Source organism: Lathyrus oleraceus, chromosome 1 (assembly GCF_024323335.1).
Source record: "Lathyrus oleraceus cultivar Zhongwan6 chromosome 1, CAAS_Psat_ZW6_1.0, whole genome shotgun sequence".
Lineage (NCBI taxonomy): Eukaryota > Viridiplantae > Streptophyta > Magnoliopsida > Fabales > Fabaceae > Lathyrus > Lathyrus oleraceus.
The window spans coordinates 72,038,827-72,056,828 of NC_066579.1; the positions used below are offsets into that span (position 1 = coordinate 72,038,827).

Below are 18,002 nucleotides of genomic sequence, written 5' to 3' on the forward strand. Positions count from 1 at the left end.
TGTTCCGAGTTCTTAACTCCTGCAAATCCGGCAAGTTGAGATGTCGGATTGTGACATGATCCGGCAGGTTGAGATGTGCATCATATCATAAACTTCAAGAGTCATTGAATTTAAATCCATTGATCTAAGTTAGATCAATGGATTTGCCCATCTAACAAATCCGGCAAGTTGAGATGTCGGATTGTGACATGATATAGTAAACAATGAATCAATAGAATAAGAATGAAAAAGAAACATACTGGCATATTGGAAATTGCAAAGCTAAGGAGGAGTGTCAGCGAAATGCAAAGCAGACGTCCAACGAAGAGCAAACTTGACGCGATCAGCCCATGTACAAACACTTGACAGATCATTATTCGCATAAGCAAGCAGCAACTCAGTATTTAAAATTTAGCATACACGTAGGTTTTCAAGACATGACCAGAAATATACTGATTGTAGTCAATAAATTCAATGATTCGATGAAAAAACTGTTTAGGGAATGTACATATTTGAAAATTCTTCTTCTAGGGCAGGGAAGAGTAACTTTAAATTACATTAAATTAAAAATCAATTTGTCACCAACCTTGGTCTTCCTGAAATGCTATTTGACACATCCGGAGTAAAAAATTTCAGAACATCTTCAAACATAACAGGGCAAAATTTTATATGTGTTCATTGATGGCCCTACTGCTACCCATGAGTTAATCTAAAATTATCAAACAGCAGTATTAACTGACATTTGCAGCAGAAGAAATACTACCTTAGGAATGTTCCGAGTTCTTAACTCCTGCAAAAGCTGAACAAAAGGTTCATTTCAAGTTTGTACTTTCAATTAACAGAAAGGCTTCTTGAAAAAGGCCAATTTAATATGCAGAAACAAAATAATGATCATTCAAGATTTCAAAACTCACAGAGAGGTGGACACCTTTGGAATTGCAAAAAACCTGCAGCTTGTCCTGCCTCCAAGAAGGATGACACTCGACTTGATTGACAGCAGGTGGAATGCGAGCAATCTCCAGCAAATCCCCCAACTTCTTGGTGGAGAAATTGCTTACACCTATAGCCCGTGCCTTGCCAGAGTCATAGAGTGATTCCATCGCCCTCCATGTGCTGGCAATATTAGGTTGCACAAGATTTTCAGGCTTGAAACCTACTGATCCTTTCTTCATCGGAGCAGGCCAGTGGATCTGAAAAGGAAGAGTCAACAGTTACCATTTATTCAATCAAGCATGTTCCAAATAAACTATTAAACCACCAGACTTTGAAATTAGATTAAATAAATCCTACATGCATCTAAAAGAAAACATAAAAAATAAAAAGATGAATGAATAAGATAAAAGCCCCTAAGTAATGCAGCATACTAGATAACCAAGCAAGAAATTGGAGAATATGTAAAGAATGAGTGATATGTTATAACATACAAGATACAAATCAACATAATCAAGCTGTAAGTCTGTTAAAGTCCTATCCAATGCTGGCGGTACATCTTCCGGAGCATGATCGATATTCCTGCAGTACAGACCTTCATATTAAATCCTTAGTTTCTGAACAGCAAAGAAGAGACTAACAAATTCATAAAACTATTTTTCTACCAGCATCATTAATTAACTCATTTAGCTAAAACCACGGTTTTAAAAATCCGTCTGATACTGCAAAAACGGACCCAACAAAACGGTATCGGAAGATGCCGATACCGATACCATTATTCACAGCACAGAGTTTCGAGGTAATCCACAAATCTTCACGTTTCACAACACCATCATCAAACAGTTTCTTCAATACAGAGCCAATCTGCAAAAGAAGAAGTCAACTAATCATTTACCTCACACATAAAATCGCATCACCGTTGAGAAAACACAAACTCTAATCACCTGTAGAGTGGTCCAAAGCCTTTAATCACCTGTAACAACAACAATCATCATAAACCCTAAATTAAAAACCTTAGATTCAGAAACCCTAATTAAAAAATCCTAACTAAGAGTGATTTAACGGAGAGTGTGTGAAACTAAGAGTTACTAACTGGAATGAAAGAGTGAAAGATCTGGAACGAGTGGAGTGAGGGGAGTGAAAGATCTGGAACGGGTGGAGTGAGGGAACGAGAGAGTGAGAGAGTCTGGAAAGGAAAAACGAGAGTGAGGGAACGAGAGAGTGAGAGAGTCTGGAAAGGAAAAACGCTGCGTTTCGTAGATGGGCGGGTCTGGGTACCCGTGGGTCCATTTTTGGTACCCGACCCGTTCTTTTGAACCCCCTTTAACCCGGTTTGGTAACCCGGTTGACCCGTTAGCCCGATCCAACTCGCCCAAATTCTTTTTTTTTCCGGGTTTCACCGGGTTGGGCCGGGTGGGCGGTTTATGTCCACCCCTATGTATGGCTATCCTAGGTATCCAACACAGCCTAGGGCTAATCAAATGGTACCTAACACTAGAAAGGAGTGGACACCCAAGCCTGTCAACACTAGTCTTATAGCTCACACCTCTCTTAGAGCTTCAACTCAAAAAGACTGGTATTTTAATAGTGGATGTTCTAGACATGTGACATGTGTCAAGAAGTTCTTGGAGAACATCAAGTCCTACTCAACCGGCTATGTCACTTTTGGAGATGGGGTTAAAGGTGAAATTAAAGGAGCTGGAAGACTAGCCTATACAGGACTCCAGAGTCTTGATAATTTCCTATTGGTAAAAGGTCTAATTGCTAATTTAATTAGTATCAGTCAACTATGTGATGAGGGTCTTAAAGTTAATTTCACAAAATCCGAGCATTTGATCACTGATGAGAAAAATTAATTTCTGATGAGGGGAGTCAGGTCTAAAGACAACTGTTACTTGTGGACATCTCAAGAAATTAACTATTATTCCATATTCTTGATATCAAAAGAAGATGAAGTCAACCTGTGGCACCAAAAACTTGGACATCTACATCTGAAAGGCATGAAAAAGATTGTATCAAAAGAAGTCATCAAAGGTATTTCTAAGCTCAAGATTGAAGAGGGTAAAGTCTGTGGTGAGTGTCAAATTGGGAAGCAAACCAAGATGTCACATCCTAAGTTACAACATCAGACCACTTCAAAAGTTCTGGAAATTCTTCATATGGACTTAATGGGGCCTATGCAGGTCGAGAGCCTTGGTGGGAAAAGGTATGCCTATGTAGTTATTGATGATTTTCAAGATTCACTTGGGTGAACTTCATCAAGGAAAAATCAAATGTCTTTGAGGTTTTCAAAGATTTATGTCAAAGGCTTCAAAGAGAGAAGGAATGCGGAATTTTTAGGATTAGAAGTGACCATGGGAAGGAATTTGAAAATAGAAAATTTGCTGAATTTTTCTCCTCTAAAGGTATTGGTCACGAGTTCTCTTCTCCCATCACCCCTCAACAAAACGGAGTTGTTGAATGCAAGAACACGACTCTACAAGAATCATCTAGAGTCATGCTTCATGCCAAGCAACTACCTCCCATTTTTGGGATGAAGCAATGAATACTACTTTCTATATTCATAATAGGGTCACTCTAAGAATTGGTACTTCAGCTACTCTTTATGAACTATGGAAAGGAAGGAAGCCTATTGTCAAATACTTTCATGTATTTGGAAGCAAATGCTACATTCTGGATGATCATGAACAAAGAAGAAAGATGGATCCCAAGAGTGATGAAGGAATATTTATGGGGTACTCTACAAACAACAGAGCCTATAGAGTTTTTAATTCCAGAACTAAAGCCATGATGGAATCCATCAAGGTTGTAATGGATGATAATATCACAGAAAAAGGGATTGATGTTAATGAAGATGTTGGGACATCATTTCAGCAGATTGACACTTCTGAAAATGAGGGAGTTATTGAGTCAAATAGTGAACCAGGGGGCACTGAACCAGAAAACCATCAAGTCAACAAAGGTCCCTCTATTAGAATTCAGAAAGATCATCCAACAAAACTCATTATTGGAAATATTAATGAAGGGGTCACCATTAGATCTAGATATGTAATATCAAATGCTTGCTTTGTCTCAAAGTTTGAACCTAAAAATGTGAAGGAAGCCTTGACTGATGAATTTTGGATCAATGCTATGCAAGAAGAACTAGGGCAGTTTATAAGAAATGAATTATGTGACTTAGTTCTTAGGCCTAAAGGAATGAATGTTATTTGGATAAAATGGATCTACAAGAACAAATCTGATGAAAAAGGAATTGTGACCAAAAACAAGGCTAGACTTGTTGCTCAAGGATACACTCAAATTGAAGGGGTTGATTTTGATGAGACTTTTACTCCCGTTGCTCGCATTGAGTTAATAAGACTACTTTTAGGAGTGACTTGTTTGCTTAAATTTAAGCTATTTCAAATGGATATGAAAAGTGACTTCTTAAATGGGTACTTAAAAGAAGAAGTATATGTTGAACAACCCAAGGGGTTCATAGATCTTAACTTTCCACATCATGTTTACAAACTAAGGAAATCAATTTATGGATTAAAGCAAGCACCTAGGGACTGGTTTGAAAGGCTCACTGAGTTCCTTGTCAATAATGGATACAAGAAAGGAAGAACAGACAAGACATTGTTTGTTAAAGAAGAGCATGGTAAACTCATGATAGCTCAAATATATGTTGATGACATTGTGTTTGGAGGGATGTCAAACCAGATGGTCCAACATTTTGTCAGGAAGATGCAATCTGAATTTGAAATGAGTATTATTGGTGAATTGACTTACTTTCTTGGGCTCCAAATCAAACAAATGGATGACACTATCTTTATCTCTCAAAGCAAGTATGCTAAGAGTATAGTAAATAAGTTTGGCATGGAAAATGCCAGTCATAAAAGGACACCTGTACCAACCCACTTGAAATTGACTAAAGATAAAAAAAAAGGTCTAAATGTGGATCAAAGTCCGCATAGGAGTATGATTGGTAGTTTGTTGTATCTTACAGCTAACATACCTGAAATTACATTTGTTGTTGGAGTATGTGCAAGGTATCAGTCTGAACCCAAAATGATTCATATTACTCAAGTGAAAAGGATCCTGAATTACATCAATGGAACTAGTGACTATGGAATGTTGTATTCTCATAATGTAAATTCCCTGCTTATAGGATATTGTGATGCAGATTGGGCAGACAGTGTCGATGATAGAAAGAGCACTTCTGGAGGATGTTTTTTCTTGGCAAATAATCTTATATCTTGGTTCAGCAAAAAGTAAAATAGTGTGTCATTATCTACGGTTGAGGCTGAATATATTGAAGTAGGAAGTAACTTCTCTCAATTAATTTGGATGAAGCAAATGTTAGAGGAATACAATGCAAGATGTCATGACATTATATTGTGACAACTAAGTGCTATAAACATATCCAAGAATCCTATTAAGCACAACAGAGCTAAGCATATTGATATTCATCATCATTTTATCAGGGATCTTGTTGAAGACAAAATTGTTACTTTTGAGCATGTAAACACTGAGAAGCAACTGAAAGATATTTTCACTAAAGCTTTAGATACAAATCAGTTTGAAAAGTTAAGGGGTGAATTGGTCATTTGCATGCTTGAAGAATTATAACAATTACTAATATGGAGATATGGAAATAAAATTTTATCTTCCCTCCATTTAATGGTGCATAAAACTCAAGGAATATCAATACAAACTTTCCTTATTTTCCCAATGCGCCATCCTAGCTACTCTATTAATATCATTCACGCTGCCTTCTTTATCTCTCTCTCAATTTTATTCTCAGCCACCCTCATCTCTCCATCTTCTCTTTAAAGTCCATACCTAAAATCTCCAAAATGTATCAACCTTCTGCCTTTACTCCTATAAAGCACACCAAGAAGCAATCGAACCCTAAAAATATTGATACTGAGATAAATCTCTCTGATGTCATTACTGATGACATTCCCCTCGTGGTCGTTCCTGGCCATGCAACACCTATAAGGAAGGCTAGAAAATCTTCTTCGAGAAAAGGAAATCCCTCCAAAGTAAGTAGCTCTTACTCTCCATCCATGGCTGCTAGAAATGTTAAAATTCTTGAACCTTCTACTGCTGTAAAGAAACCTCATTATATGACTAGCCTGTACCTTGATCCCATTAATGTCGAACCTAATGTTGGTGCTTCTGAAGAATGTCTTATTATGCCAAATTTTATGGAAGATGTTGAAGCCTCTAAAACTAGTAATAAACCTAGGTCTATTACTACTTTGAGTAAATCTATCATGATTGTTGCAGACAGAGATGACGTAGATAAGAATATTCGTGTTCTGATCTCTCAAATTTTGGGTATTAAACCCAAGACTGGTGTTGTATTGGATGTCTCCACATCCTTGACCCAACCTAATAACACTACTGAAACCCCTCTGGATAAATCTGATGTCAATGTGTCTACTCTGTCTCCTGAAAAATTGAAAGACAAAGAGGAGTCTGATGGGATGTCTGGTGATCTGGCTGACAAAGAAGAAAACTCTTTAGAGAAAAAGGATCAATCTACTAACATAGTGAATATAGAGGATTTGGACTATGATGATGTTCCCATCGGTCAAAGACTGGCTCCAGGAATAGCTAAAAGGTTGAAGAACACTAAAGGTCAAGCTATTAAATCCTCCAACACACCCTCTAAATCTCTCAAGAGAAGAACAAATGTTGACCCTACAAAAATATGGAGCAAGGTTGTTACTCCTGTTTCTAATAAGAAATCTCTTAAGAGGAAGGAATTTCCTTCTGAGTCTAGTGAATCTGACCATGATGTCGAACATAATATTCAGGACATTGTTTCTATTGCCAGAAAGCAAGCTTCTGGGAAAAAGATTCCAGCAAATATTCCTGAAGATCCAATTGACAAAATTTACTTTCACTATATGGAGAATGTAGAAAAATAGAAATTTATTTATCAAAGAAGACTAGCATTGGAAAGAGAACTGGGCAAATATGCTTTTGAACGCAAAGAGGTGATGAGTCTGATTCAAGAAGCCGGGTTAATGAAAATTGTAACTGGCTTTGGCAAGTGTTATGAAATGCTTGCTAAAGAATTTATTGTGAATATCTCTAAGGAATGTGATAACAATAGGAGAAAGGAGTTTAGAAAAGTGTATGTCAGAGGAAGATGTGTAGATTTTTCTCCTGAAATCATAAATAGGTTTTTGGGAAGAAATGAAGAAGAACAAGCTGAAGTGGAAGTTTTTGACAATGTTACGTGCAGAGAGATTACTGCTAAATAAGTAAAGGAATGGCCAAGGAAAGGGAAGCTGTCAGCAAGTGATTTGAGTGTGAATTATGTTGTACTTCACAAAATTGGAGCTACTAATTGGGTGACAACTAATCATACTTCCAACATTTCTATTGGATTGGGTAAGTTCATTTATGTTATAGGGACCAAATCAAGTTTTGTTTTTGGATCCTATGTCTTTGATCAAACTATGAAGCATGTTGCCTCTTATGCTGCGAACATGCCAATGGTTTTTCCCTTATTGATATGTGGTGTTATATTGAGTCAACACCCAGGTATTTTGATCAGTTCTGATAGTATCTGTAAAAGAGACCCTCCGTTATCTTTACATTATAGGTTGTTCACTAGATAACATGTTCCAGATATTGTTATGACATCTGGCTAGAAATCTTTCAGGCCTACTACTAGAACAAGAATCCTTGATGATCTAAAAGATTCCTGCAAGACCTTGGACGAAACTATGGAAATTTGTACCGAGAGGAAGAGTAGGCTTGAAATTTTGATAAAGGGCTTGTCTGAAGAAGAAGGAAATTTGAAAGGTGATGGAACAGGTGAAGAAGATGCAGATGAAGAAGGTATTGATGCAACTGATGATGAACAAACTACCAGTAGGGATGAAGACTGAAACACTCTGGCTCTGGTTCTTCTATGTGTTGATTGCACTTCTCTTTTTTTGTATGGGCTATGCCCTGAATATTTATGCACTTTATAGTGCTCTTGGTCTGTAACCTATCTTTTGATTGCTCTTCTAACCCCGATGTTTGGTTGTGTTTGTCATTTTTTTTGGCTAAAAAGGGGGAGTAGTTATTGTTCCTGTGATTGGTTAACTATGTAGCTATGTTTGATTGTTTGTTAGCCTGTCGTGTCTATTATCCACTAAGGGGGAGTACGTATGGAGGGGGAGTACGTATGGAGGGGGAGTAGCTCTTTCCCTTGGATCTGCTACTCAGAGGGAGCATTTTTTTTGCCTATGATAATAGACTTATTTCGAGTGGGTTGTTAGTTATAATAATGTCAGGAAACATGTCCTGACATCCTAACTATAGAGAATTTATTTTTCTATTAAGCGGGTTCTTCGTGTGAGAGTTTATCTCTCTAGTGTGAGAAAATATTCTTTTCTGCTGCACCTGCCTTTGGTGATTTATTTTTGGAGGGGGGAGGTTTTTTTATGGTTGTATGATGGTTTGTCGCTGTGATCCTTACCCTCATTCTTGTTGGTCTATGCAAATGTTGTTTTAGCCAAAATTTGCCAAAGGGGGAGTATGTTAGGTCTGGTATGTAGTGATTGGTTGCATTTTGGAAAAACAAGTATTCTAGTCAAATGTTGAATAAGATGTCCTGACATGTTGGTTCAACATTGGAGTGTGACCTGTTTTAGTATCTTGTAAGATTTTTTTTCTTTTATAAGATATCTGAAGATACGCTGAAGATTTAGTTCACGAAATATGTGAGTCAAGTAGAGCCTTTTCTAAAAAGCAAAAGATTGTTTTGTCTTGACTTGTTTACGAAGTAAATATGTCAAAACATTTTAGGAAACATCTGATCTGATTGAAATCAAATATGCAGAAGATTGTGCAGAGTCCTTGGATCAGCTATGAATCAAGCCCAAAGCCCATGTCGTTCAATTTCTATCTATAAATTGTTTCTAAACCTAAGAAGGCTTCGAAGCAACTCTGAATATTGTCTGTGTTAGGGTTTAGTGTCTTTGAATTGTGTGAGTCATTCGAGTATCTCCTTAATACTTGAATTGGACCTGGTTTATTGAGTTGTAATTGTCGATCCCTTAGAAGCTTTTAGCAAGAGTGGATTGTGTTTTCTAATATAATTTGTTGTATCTGTTGTATGGTCAAAGGAAAGTGAGAGGAGTCTCATATCTAGGAGAGTCTTAAATAAAAAGTCCACGGATAGAGATTAGATGAGAAGTTTGTAAAACCTAAGGTTGTTTAGAACTTTGAACTAATTCTATGATAGTGGATTTCCTTCCTGGCTTGGTAACCCCAGATGTAGGTGATGTTGCACCGAACTGGATTAACAATTGGTTGTGTTATTTTCTTTCGTGCTTTTATTTAAATCCTAATATTGTTTGTGGTGTGACAATGTGTTGACCCATGTGTCGTGACATCATGTACGACATCCAGGATTTGCATGCCAGAAATTCACTTCAGGTAGAGGCGATTGACCAACGATTTGGTAATGTACAAACTTTCGAGTTTCACCCATAATCCTGACATCATCGTCTCCTTCGAAACCTATCGAAGAACCTTATCACCAAGGCTTAATAAGTTGGCGTTATGGGTTTTCTCTATCATAAACGTTTTTTATTTGTCTGTTAAGTCAACATCAATGGCTTCAGCTCCCTTCAACGCTTCTAAACAACCCTGCTGAACCAGTAGAGCTTTCATCTTTAAGTGCCACCGACCTAAATTGCTCACTCTGGTCAACTTTTCAATCTCATAATTTGTTGAGGGCATCTTCTTCATGCTCACCACACCAATTTGTTGTGAAAATGATACCGTAATAATAAAGTATAATCAGTTTCTTGATCGGTAAGAAACCCACAAGGGTAGAAAAAGGGAACCAAGAAGAACACAACAAGTTGGTTATAAACTACTATTCTTTGCTTTCTCTTTGAAACAAGATTACAAGTGTTGCAGAATAACAAATAACCTCTCTTACCCTAATTAGGATTTGCGTTATACAATGATGAGATACTAATATGCTATTTATAAGAAAACTAACACACTAAACTAATGGGTTTTTACACACAGACCCATCACACAAGCTAACTTAGAGAACAAATTAACTTAAACAATTGGGCATAACAAACAGGCCCAATTGCACATGCTAAAAATCCTAACATACTTCGACTAAAACATGTGACCAGATTCGACGTCATGCTAATGATCCTGTCGGATTGTCGAACCAAGAAGCTGCCCTTTGATCATACTAGAGTTCGATCCAATATCTCAAAATCAACTTGTTGGATCATATGTTTAATTTGATATTAAGTGGATAATTGAAGTTATCTTTTTATTTAATTGCTTTTGTTCTTAATGCTTATTATTTGGGGACGCACTGATAATATGATTTCAGACGAGTGGGGATTATTGACCCAAAGCCAATGAGTTTGGACTATGACAATTAATCCACTTTTGCAAGTTGAACAGGGAGAGAACACCATTAGTAGTGGTGTTTGAATTAACATATTGTAACAACGCCTAACTTCACTTAAGCCGGTTGAATAGGGATATGAGACCTCTAGTAAAAGTGAGTGATTTGTACACCAAAGGATTGGGTACAATGGTTTTGTTAGTTCACCGTGAAAATATAACATTACCATCCATATAATGCATTAAACATCAACTGAGAATAAACAAGGGTTTCACGCAAAACCTAGTTGCTTTCTCGTTTTGAATTCATAACAAATTTACTTTTCGCATTAAAACTCCCCCCACCCCAAAAAAATAATTACTTTTATTATTCGCACAATCTTATTGTTGTTAAATAACAATCCCTGTAGAGACGATATCTTTTAGTATTATTTTGACATTATCGGTACACTTGTCGAGAAGTTATCATGAGACTTAACCATTCACAGGATCCACTTCCGCTCCCCATCGAGTCTAACCATGACTCTGATACCATTTGAGTACGGGGAATATCGGTAGTGTCAATGAGTTAAACGTTCAGTATCCAAGAGACATTAACATCACATATCCACCTAAAATCTTAAGACAATGAAAGTATGAATCAGTTCTCTTATAAATCCAACATTTCTAGTTGATATGAAACTTAACCATTCAAACTTGAATTCCTACAACAATAACAACAACAATAAATAATAATAATAATAATAATAATAATAATAATAATAATAATAATAATATTAATAATAATAATAATAATAAAAATAATAATAATAAAACTTAAAGAGATTAATTGTTATGCACTGTCAGTGTAAATTTTTTTACACTGTCAATACATCACAATCACCCGTTTGGGTTACTTTACATGTGATTATTGAAAAAGTCAAACTTCTCTAAAAAAATCAATGGCCATGATTAATTGACAGTATAAAATATGTTTACACTGTCAATGCATTTCAATTAAACTCAAACTTAAATTATTTCAAGACACCATTTTTAAATTAAAATAACTTTTTGATGGTTTAAACATACTATCGTTATTTTTGGATAAGTTTATGTAAAAGTAAGTTAAACGTAAAAATTATAAGTATTACTTCTAATTAGAATCAACTTGAGAAACATACTAAATTATATTTAAGAATAATCAAATATGTGAAAATCACTTTTGTGAAACTCTATTCCAAACATGCACCTCTTTGTAAAATTTAAGAAATGTGATTATAGTTGTAAAAAAAACAAAGAAAAGTGACTTTAATCTACCAAAGCAATTCACTAAACATTATTATTATTATTATTATTATTATTATTATTATTATTATTATTATTATTATTATTATTATTATTATTATTATTATTATTATTATTATTATTATTATTATTATTATTATTATTATTATTATTATTATTATTATTATTATTATATTATTATTATTATTATTATTATTATTATTATTATTATTATTATTATTATTATTATTATTATTATTATTATTATTATTATTATTATTATTATTATTATTATTATTATTATTATTATTATTATATTATTATTATTATTATTATTATTATTATTATTATTATTATTATTATTATTATTATTATTATTATTATTATTATTATTATTATTATTATTATTATTATTATTATTATTATTATTATTATTATTATTATTATTATTATTATTATTATTATTATATTATTATTATTATTATTATTATTATTATTATTATTATTATTATTATTATTATTATTATTATTATTATTATATTATTATTATTATTATATTATTATTATTATTATTATTATTATTATTATTATTATTATTATTATTATTATTATTATTATTATTATTATTATTATTATTATTATTATTATTATTATTATTATTATTATTATTATTATTATATATTATTATTATTATTATTATTATTATTTATTATTATTATTATTATTATTATTATTATTATTATTATTATTATTATTATTATTATATTATTATTATTATTATTATTATTATTATTATTATTACTACTACTACTACTACGTAAAAAATTATAATTTACTTCTCTCATCCTGACATTTTCATGAGAATTTATTATCTTGATTATTTTTATTGGTATTTATTTGGAAAAAAAATCTGAAAAATTAAAGTACAGGAAACAATCCACATGAAAGGTGATAGTAGTGATTGGTTGCTGTATTTTCTGCGTTATCTATCTATTTATTGAGTCTTCATAGCACTACTAAACATAATCTGAAAACTACTTATTCTAACTTTTTTTTCAAAGTTCACTAAAAAACGAAAAAGAAAAAGAAAGCTTGGTATAAAAATAAAACATATAAAAAATTTGTCAATCACGCGTTTCATAATGCAAACTTAAAACAATAAATATCTCATTTGCTGTATTTTTTTTTTAAAGTTGTTACTTTAAAATATAATATAATATTACTTGCTTATTTTAGAGTATTATGTTTTTATTTGTTGTAATTAATAAAATTATTTTAATAAATAAAACTCATTTTAATATTAAAATCAATACTATTAATATTTTATTAAAATATGTGTACAACTCAAATAAAATATTTATAATGAGAGGGATGAAAATGTGAAATTCATTCAAACATTACTTTCCATATTCTCAATCAAAGATTTATGCTTAATTGACTCAATCAAACATGTGTTTGCTAGGAAATTGGAGTCGGATACTTTTTCTTGGTCTAATATACTTCTATTTCTATTCTCAAAAATCTAAATTAACATAAAGCACGATATAATATAATATATGGTGGTTTCTTATAAGAAGAAAATTTGGAAATTTCTCATAATCAGTTTTTCAGTTTTTTATCTTATTTATCTCGATTCATTCATATAGAAATTAAGAACATAATCTTGAACTAATTTCTATGAATTCATATCTTACAAATTCATATCCTATGAATTCATATCCGAATACAAGATGAGAATGAAAGCGGAAGCGTACATGAATTAATTATTAGTATCGTTGAATGTTTACGAGTATGTGATCTTCCGATTTGTAGAATGACTTAGAGTTTTTTTATTCTCTCCTAATGCGAATGAAGAGAAAAAATCTGATAAACAATATTGATTGTCTCTCTATAAATGAGGATCATAACTCATATAAATAACTTCCTTAGGGTTATTACTTAGTTTTCAATATTCTAATTTGCCCCTCGTCAAATTAGGAGATTGACTTATGGTATCCACACAATAACCTTTCATGACATATATGCTCTTAGCCAAAGACTTAATATCAATTAGACCACTTTAATTTTGGATAATTAAATAACGGTCATAATACATGTAATATTACATTTGTCACTCAAAATTCTAAAATCTCTCACTGATCACATATGTAACTATACACGCGTGTTAGACTTAATGAGCTCAAAATTTGCCATTATATATACTTCAAGCATATCCAAATAATCTTGTCCATTAGTCATGCCAGTACATAGAACCAAAGTGATTTTCGTTATATCAATCATAACTAAATCCATCAATGATTACTAATAGTGACATAATTAAATGACAAAGATTCATCATGAAATGTGTAGCATGAAAATCACAAGATTGTGGCATGCGCATGTCGATTTTCAATTGTTCCTACTTTACTTTAGTGAGATCATTCAATAACCTTATTGTACAAAGTACAAATAGCTGAATATCAAACTTCATAAACCAGAAAAATATTCAAAATCAAAGTATGCATACATAATACCAAACATAGAACATAAAATTCACAATTGACTAACTCCCACTAAACTAAACATTCCTCTGTAAAACACTCATGTGAGCAGTGTGCTCATGAAAGACCTTTAGTGAAAGATCTTTTATAAGAGGATTTGTTATATAGATTATCATGACTCATAAGTGAACCAGTTCCAATAATATTTGAATTGAAAGATAACTTGAATGTATTATTTCCAAATGAACATAAATAACCTGATTTATCCAAATAATAAATTTAAATTAAATTTGATCTAAATGAATGTACCATAAAAGTGTCTTTCAAATCCAAATAAAATATAGTAAACAATAGTAATGTTAAATGCCCTATAGCTTCCACTTTCACCAATATGTCATCTCTAACATAGATGTATCTTTTAACATCATTTGACTTCTGGTAGTTCAGACAATTCTGCATTGAAACACTGAGGTTAGTAGTTTCACTAGAGTCTAACCACCAAATGTTTCAAGATATTGAAGCTAAATTGACCTCAGAATAAACAAAAGTATGAAATGTACCTTTCATTGCACGTCAAGCGTGTTATTTAGGATAGTTTTTCTTCAAATGTCCAGAAATTTTGCAAAAAAAGAAAAATAGTTATCAACATGTTTTTGTTTCTTTTGTGCTTGAACATTTACATTTGCATTCTTGGGCTCATTATTTTGCCCTTGTATTTAGAGGTTCCAACAAAATGAATATTTTATGTCTTATCTTGCTTCAACATTTCCTTTCCTTGCATACAAAATTAAATGAGATCATTAAGGTCATTTCTCCTTTTGATAATTATAGGATATCTTAAACTGACTGAAGTGTGAAGGAAGAGAAAGTAATACTAAATGAATGAAGTAAGTCTTTCAGCAGCTCAAGCTTTAGCGCCTTAAGTTTTGAAACAATATTTGACATGCTCATAATTGTTAAATGCAATTAAATTTCTGTTATTACCTTTCCAAACACTAACATAATTTAATTGTTGAGTCACTTTAGTTGTATTTTTGAGTTGTATTTTTGTTATTCTCTCAATGTATAAATACTCTTGTAATATTCCCAATTCCAATTAATGTCAAAATTACTATTCATCTAATATCACTCTTTTCTCTCTAACTCTCTCTCAACTTCATTTTCCCTAATTTCTTATCTTCCACCATTGTCAAACCTTCAATTTGAGTCTTTATGTTCTAACATTTGGCATCAAGAGCCTGGTTATTGATCTTAATCCGCTGCAACAATGACAACCGTCTCCAATGATCGAATTCCCACCAATCTCCCGATTCTTGATTCGAAGAACTATGATAAATGGGCGAAACAAATGAAGGTATTGTTTGCTTATCAAGGGGTGCTTGAGATCGTCGTCAATGGAGTTACACAATTAGGGGCAGAGGCTACCGATATTCAAAGAGCTACACACAAAGAAGAGAAGAAGAAGGATTGCAAAGCCCTATTCTTGATTCATTCATGTGTTGATAACGCAAATTTCGAGAAGGTCGGCGATTGTGAATCGGCGAAGCAAGCATGGGAAATCTTGGAGAAAGCATATGCTGGTGCCGTCAAAGCGAAGGTTGTAAGGTTACAAACTTACAAGCGACAGTTCGAGTTAACACAAATGGAAGACAAATAAACGATCAACGACTACATTATGCGCATTACCCGGTTAGTTAATCAAATCAAATCTTATGGGGAAACGATTCTTGAGCAGAATGTTGTATAGAAAGTATTGCGTTCGTTAACGTCGCGTTTCGATAACATAGTTGTGGCTATTGAAGAATCAAAGGATCTAACAACTTTGAGCAAGGATGAATTGCAAAGTTCGTTAGAGGCACATGAACAAAGGATGGATGAGAGAGGCGCCGAAAAAGCCAAAGCAGAGATTGCTTTGCAAGCGCGTTTCAATGAAAAGAATAAGAGGTCGAAAGGAAAATTTGCGGCGAGAGGTAAATCAAAATTTCAGAATTTTGGTTCAAACGATTTGCAAAATTCAAAGCATTCGACGAGTGAAAAGGGTGAAAGTAGCTTCAAGGATAGTGGTCATAGCAATGGTTTTAAGAAGCGTGATATGAGTAAGGTGCAATGCTACAAGTGTAGAAAGTTTGGACACTTAACAAATTTGTGTCGTGGTAAATCGAATGAGAATCACAATAATGAAGCCAAGGTTGCTAGGGAAGAGGTAGATGATGAGGACAGACTTCTAGTAATGATTACGGAGGAGAGTTATGGCATTACAGATGTTCTAGGCAGCAACTACAGTAGTGACAGTTTGCGGGAAAACAGCTGTACCGTTCCGGAAAATAGCGAGAAAACGCATTCGGATCGAAGTGCATTGATTACCGTTCGTGATGGAGTCCAAGGGAGAGATGAGTGGTACTTGGATTCCGGTTGTTCAACACATATGACAGGTCGAAAAGATTGGTTTGTGCAAATCAATCAAGCGGCAAAAAGTAAAGTCAAATTTGCCGACGACACCATTTTAAGCGCCGAAGGGGTAGGAAATGTTTTGATCGGAAAAAGGAATGGTGGATATTCAAGGATAAAAAATGTCTTGTATATACCGGGAATTAAGTGTAATCTTTTAAGCATTGGCCAATTACTTGAAAGAGGATACAAAATTCGTTTGGAGGACAAGATTTTACGCGTTTTGGATTCAAATGGTGTGTTGATTCTAAAAGCGCCGATGACTGCCAATAGAACCTTTAAGGTTGAGTTAAAGGTTATGGAGCATCATTGTCTAGCTACCGCGGCAAGTAGAGATAAGTGGTTATGGCATTATCGTCTTGGTCACCTTAATTTTAGGGATCTAAGAATGTTGCAACAAAGTGAAATGGTAATGGGGCTGCCACACATTAGTATTCCAACTGAATTGTGTAAGGAATGTGTGAAGGCTAAACAACACAAGAATGTGTTTAGCAAAGATGTGGGTCGAAGAACCAAAGGCTTACTTGAGGTGGTATGTTCCGACGTTTGCGGATCGATGCAAGTAGAGACTTATGGTGGCAATCGATATTTTGTTACGTTCATTGACGATTTTAGTAGGAAGCTTTGGACATATCTTATCAAGAGAAAAGATGAGGTATTTGGAGTTTTGAAGAACTTCAAATCCATGATGGAGCGCCAAAGCGGTCGGAAGCTCAAAATTCTCAAAACGGATGGTGGAGGTGAGTATACCTCTAGTGAGTTTGGGAAGTTTTATGATCTTGAGGGAATTGTATGTGAGGTGGTGCCTCCGTATACGCCTCAACAAAACAGGGTTGCCGAGAGGAAAAATCGTACAATAATGAACATGGTGCGTAGTATGCTTTGTGGGAAAAAAAATTGCCTAAAGAATTGTGGGGTGAGGCCGTGTCTACAGCCACCTACTTGTTGAATAGGTGTCCCACTAAGAAGCTGGAGAAACTCACACCGAAAGAGGCTTGGAGTGGCTTCAAACCGAATTTGAATCATTTGTGCATTTTTGGATCGATTGGATATCGTCCTGTATCGGACCAACTTCGGAAGAAATTGGGTGATAAGGGTGAGAAGATGATATTTGTAGGATATCACTCTACTGGAGGGTATAAGTTATTCAATGGAAAAAATCGGAAGATCGTCATAACCCGGGATGTGACTTTTGATGAAGTCAAAAGTGCAGAAAATGCAGCAGTAACCGATTACCCTACTAGCAGTAACCGGTTACTCACAAAAAAACAGCAGCAGCAGTTTTTTGAAATCACTGATCCAGAGGCTTCCGACACCGCTGTACCAGTACCTACAGTAGCGCAAAATGATGTTGTTAATAATGGTAGACCAGTGAGGCAAATAGCCTTTCCTCATAGACTCCGAGATTACGAAAGATTCCAAGATAATGAAGTGAATAACGATGGTGATTTTGTTCATTTCGCGCTTATGGCTGAATCCAAACCGGTAAATGAGGAAGAAGCCTTAAGTGATCCTAAGTGGATA

General features: G+C 34.0%; 2 protein-coding genes across 2 annotated transcripts; one reads left to right on the top strand and one right to left on the bottom strand.

The window, feature by feature from the left end:
• Positions 1-830: 830 nt before the first annotated feature.
• Positions 831-2,199, bottom strand: LOC127091984 (NADPH-dependent aldo-keto reductase, chloroplastic). Its single transcript, XM_051030746.1, has 4 exons — positions 2,188-2,199; positions 1,607-1,773; positions 1,404-1,491; positions 831-1,169 (listed from the first exon to the last, which is right to left on the bottom strand). Exons 1-4 carry the CDS (start codon positions 2,197-2,199, stop codon positions 846-848), a joined length of 591 nt encoding a protein of 196 aa, XP_050886703.1. The 3' UTR covers positions 831-845.
• A 3,548-nt stretch (positions 2,200-5,747) lies between these two features.
• Positions 5,748-6,830, top strand: LOC127091990 (uncharacterized). Its single transcript, XM_051030755.1, has one exon. It carries the CDS (start codon positions 5,748-5,750, stop codon positions 6,828-6,830), a length of 1,083 nt encoding a protein of 360 aa, XP_050886712.1.
• Positions 6,831-18,002: the final 11,172 nt, after the last annotated feature.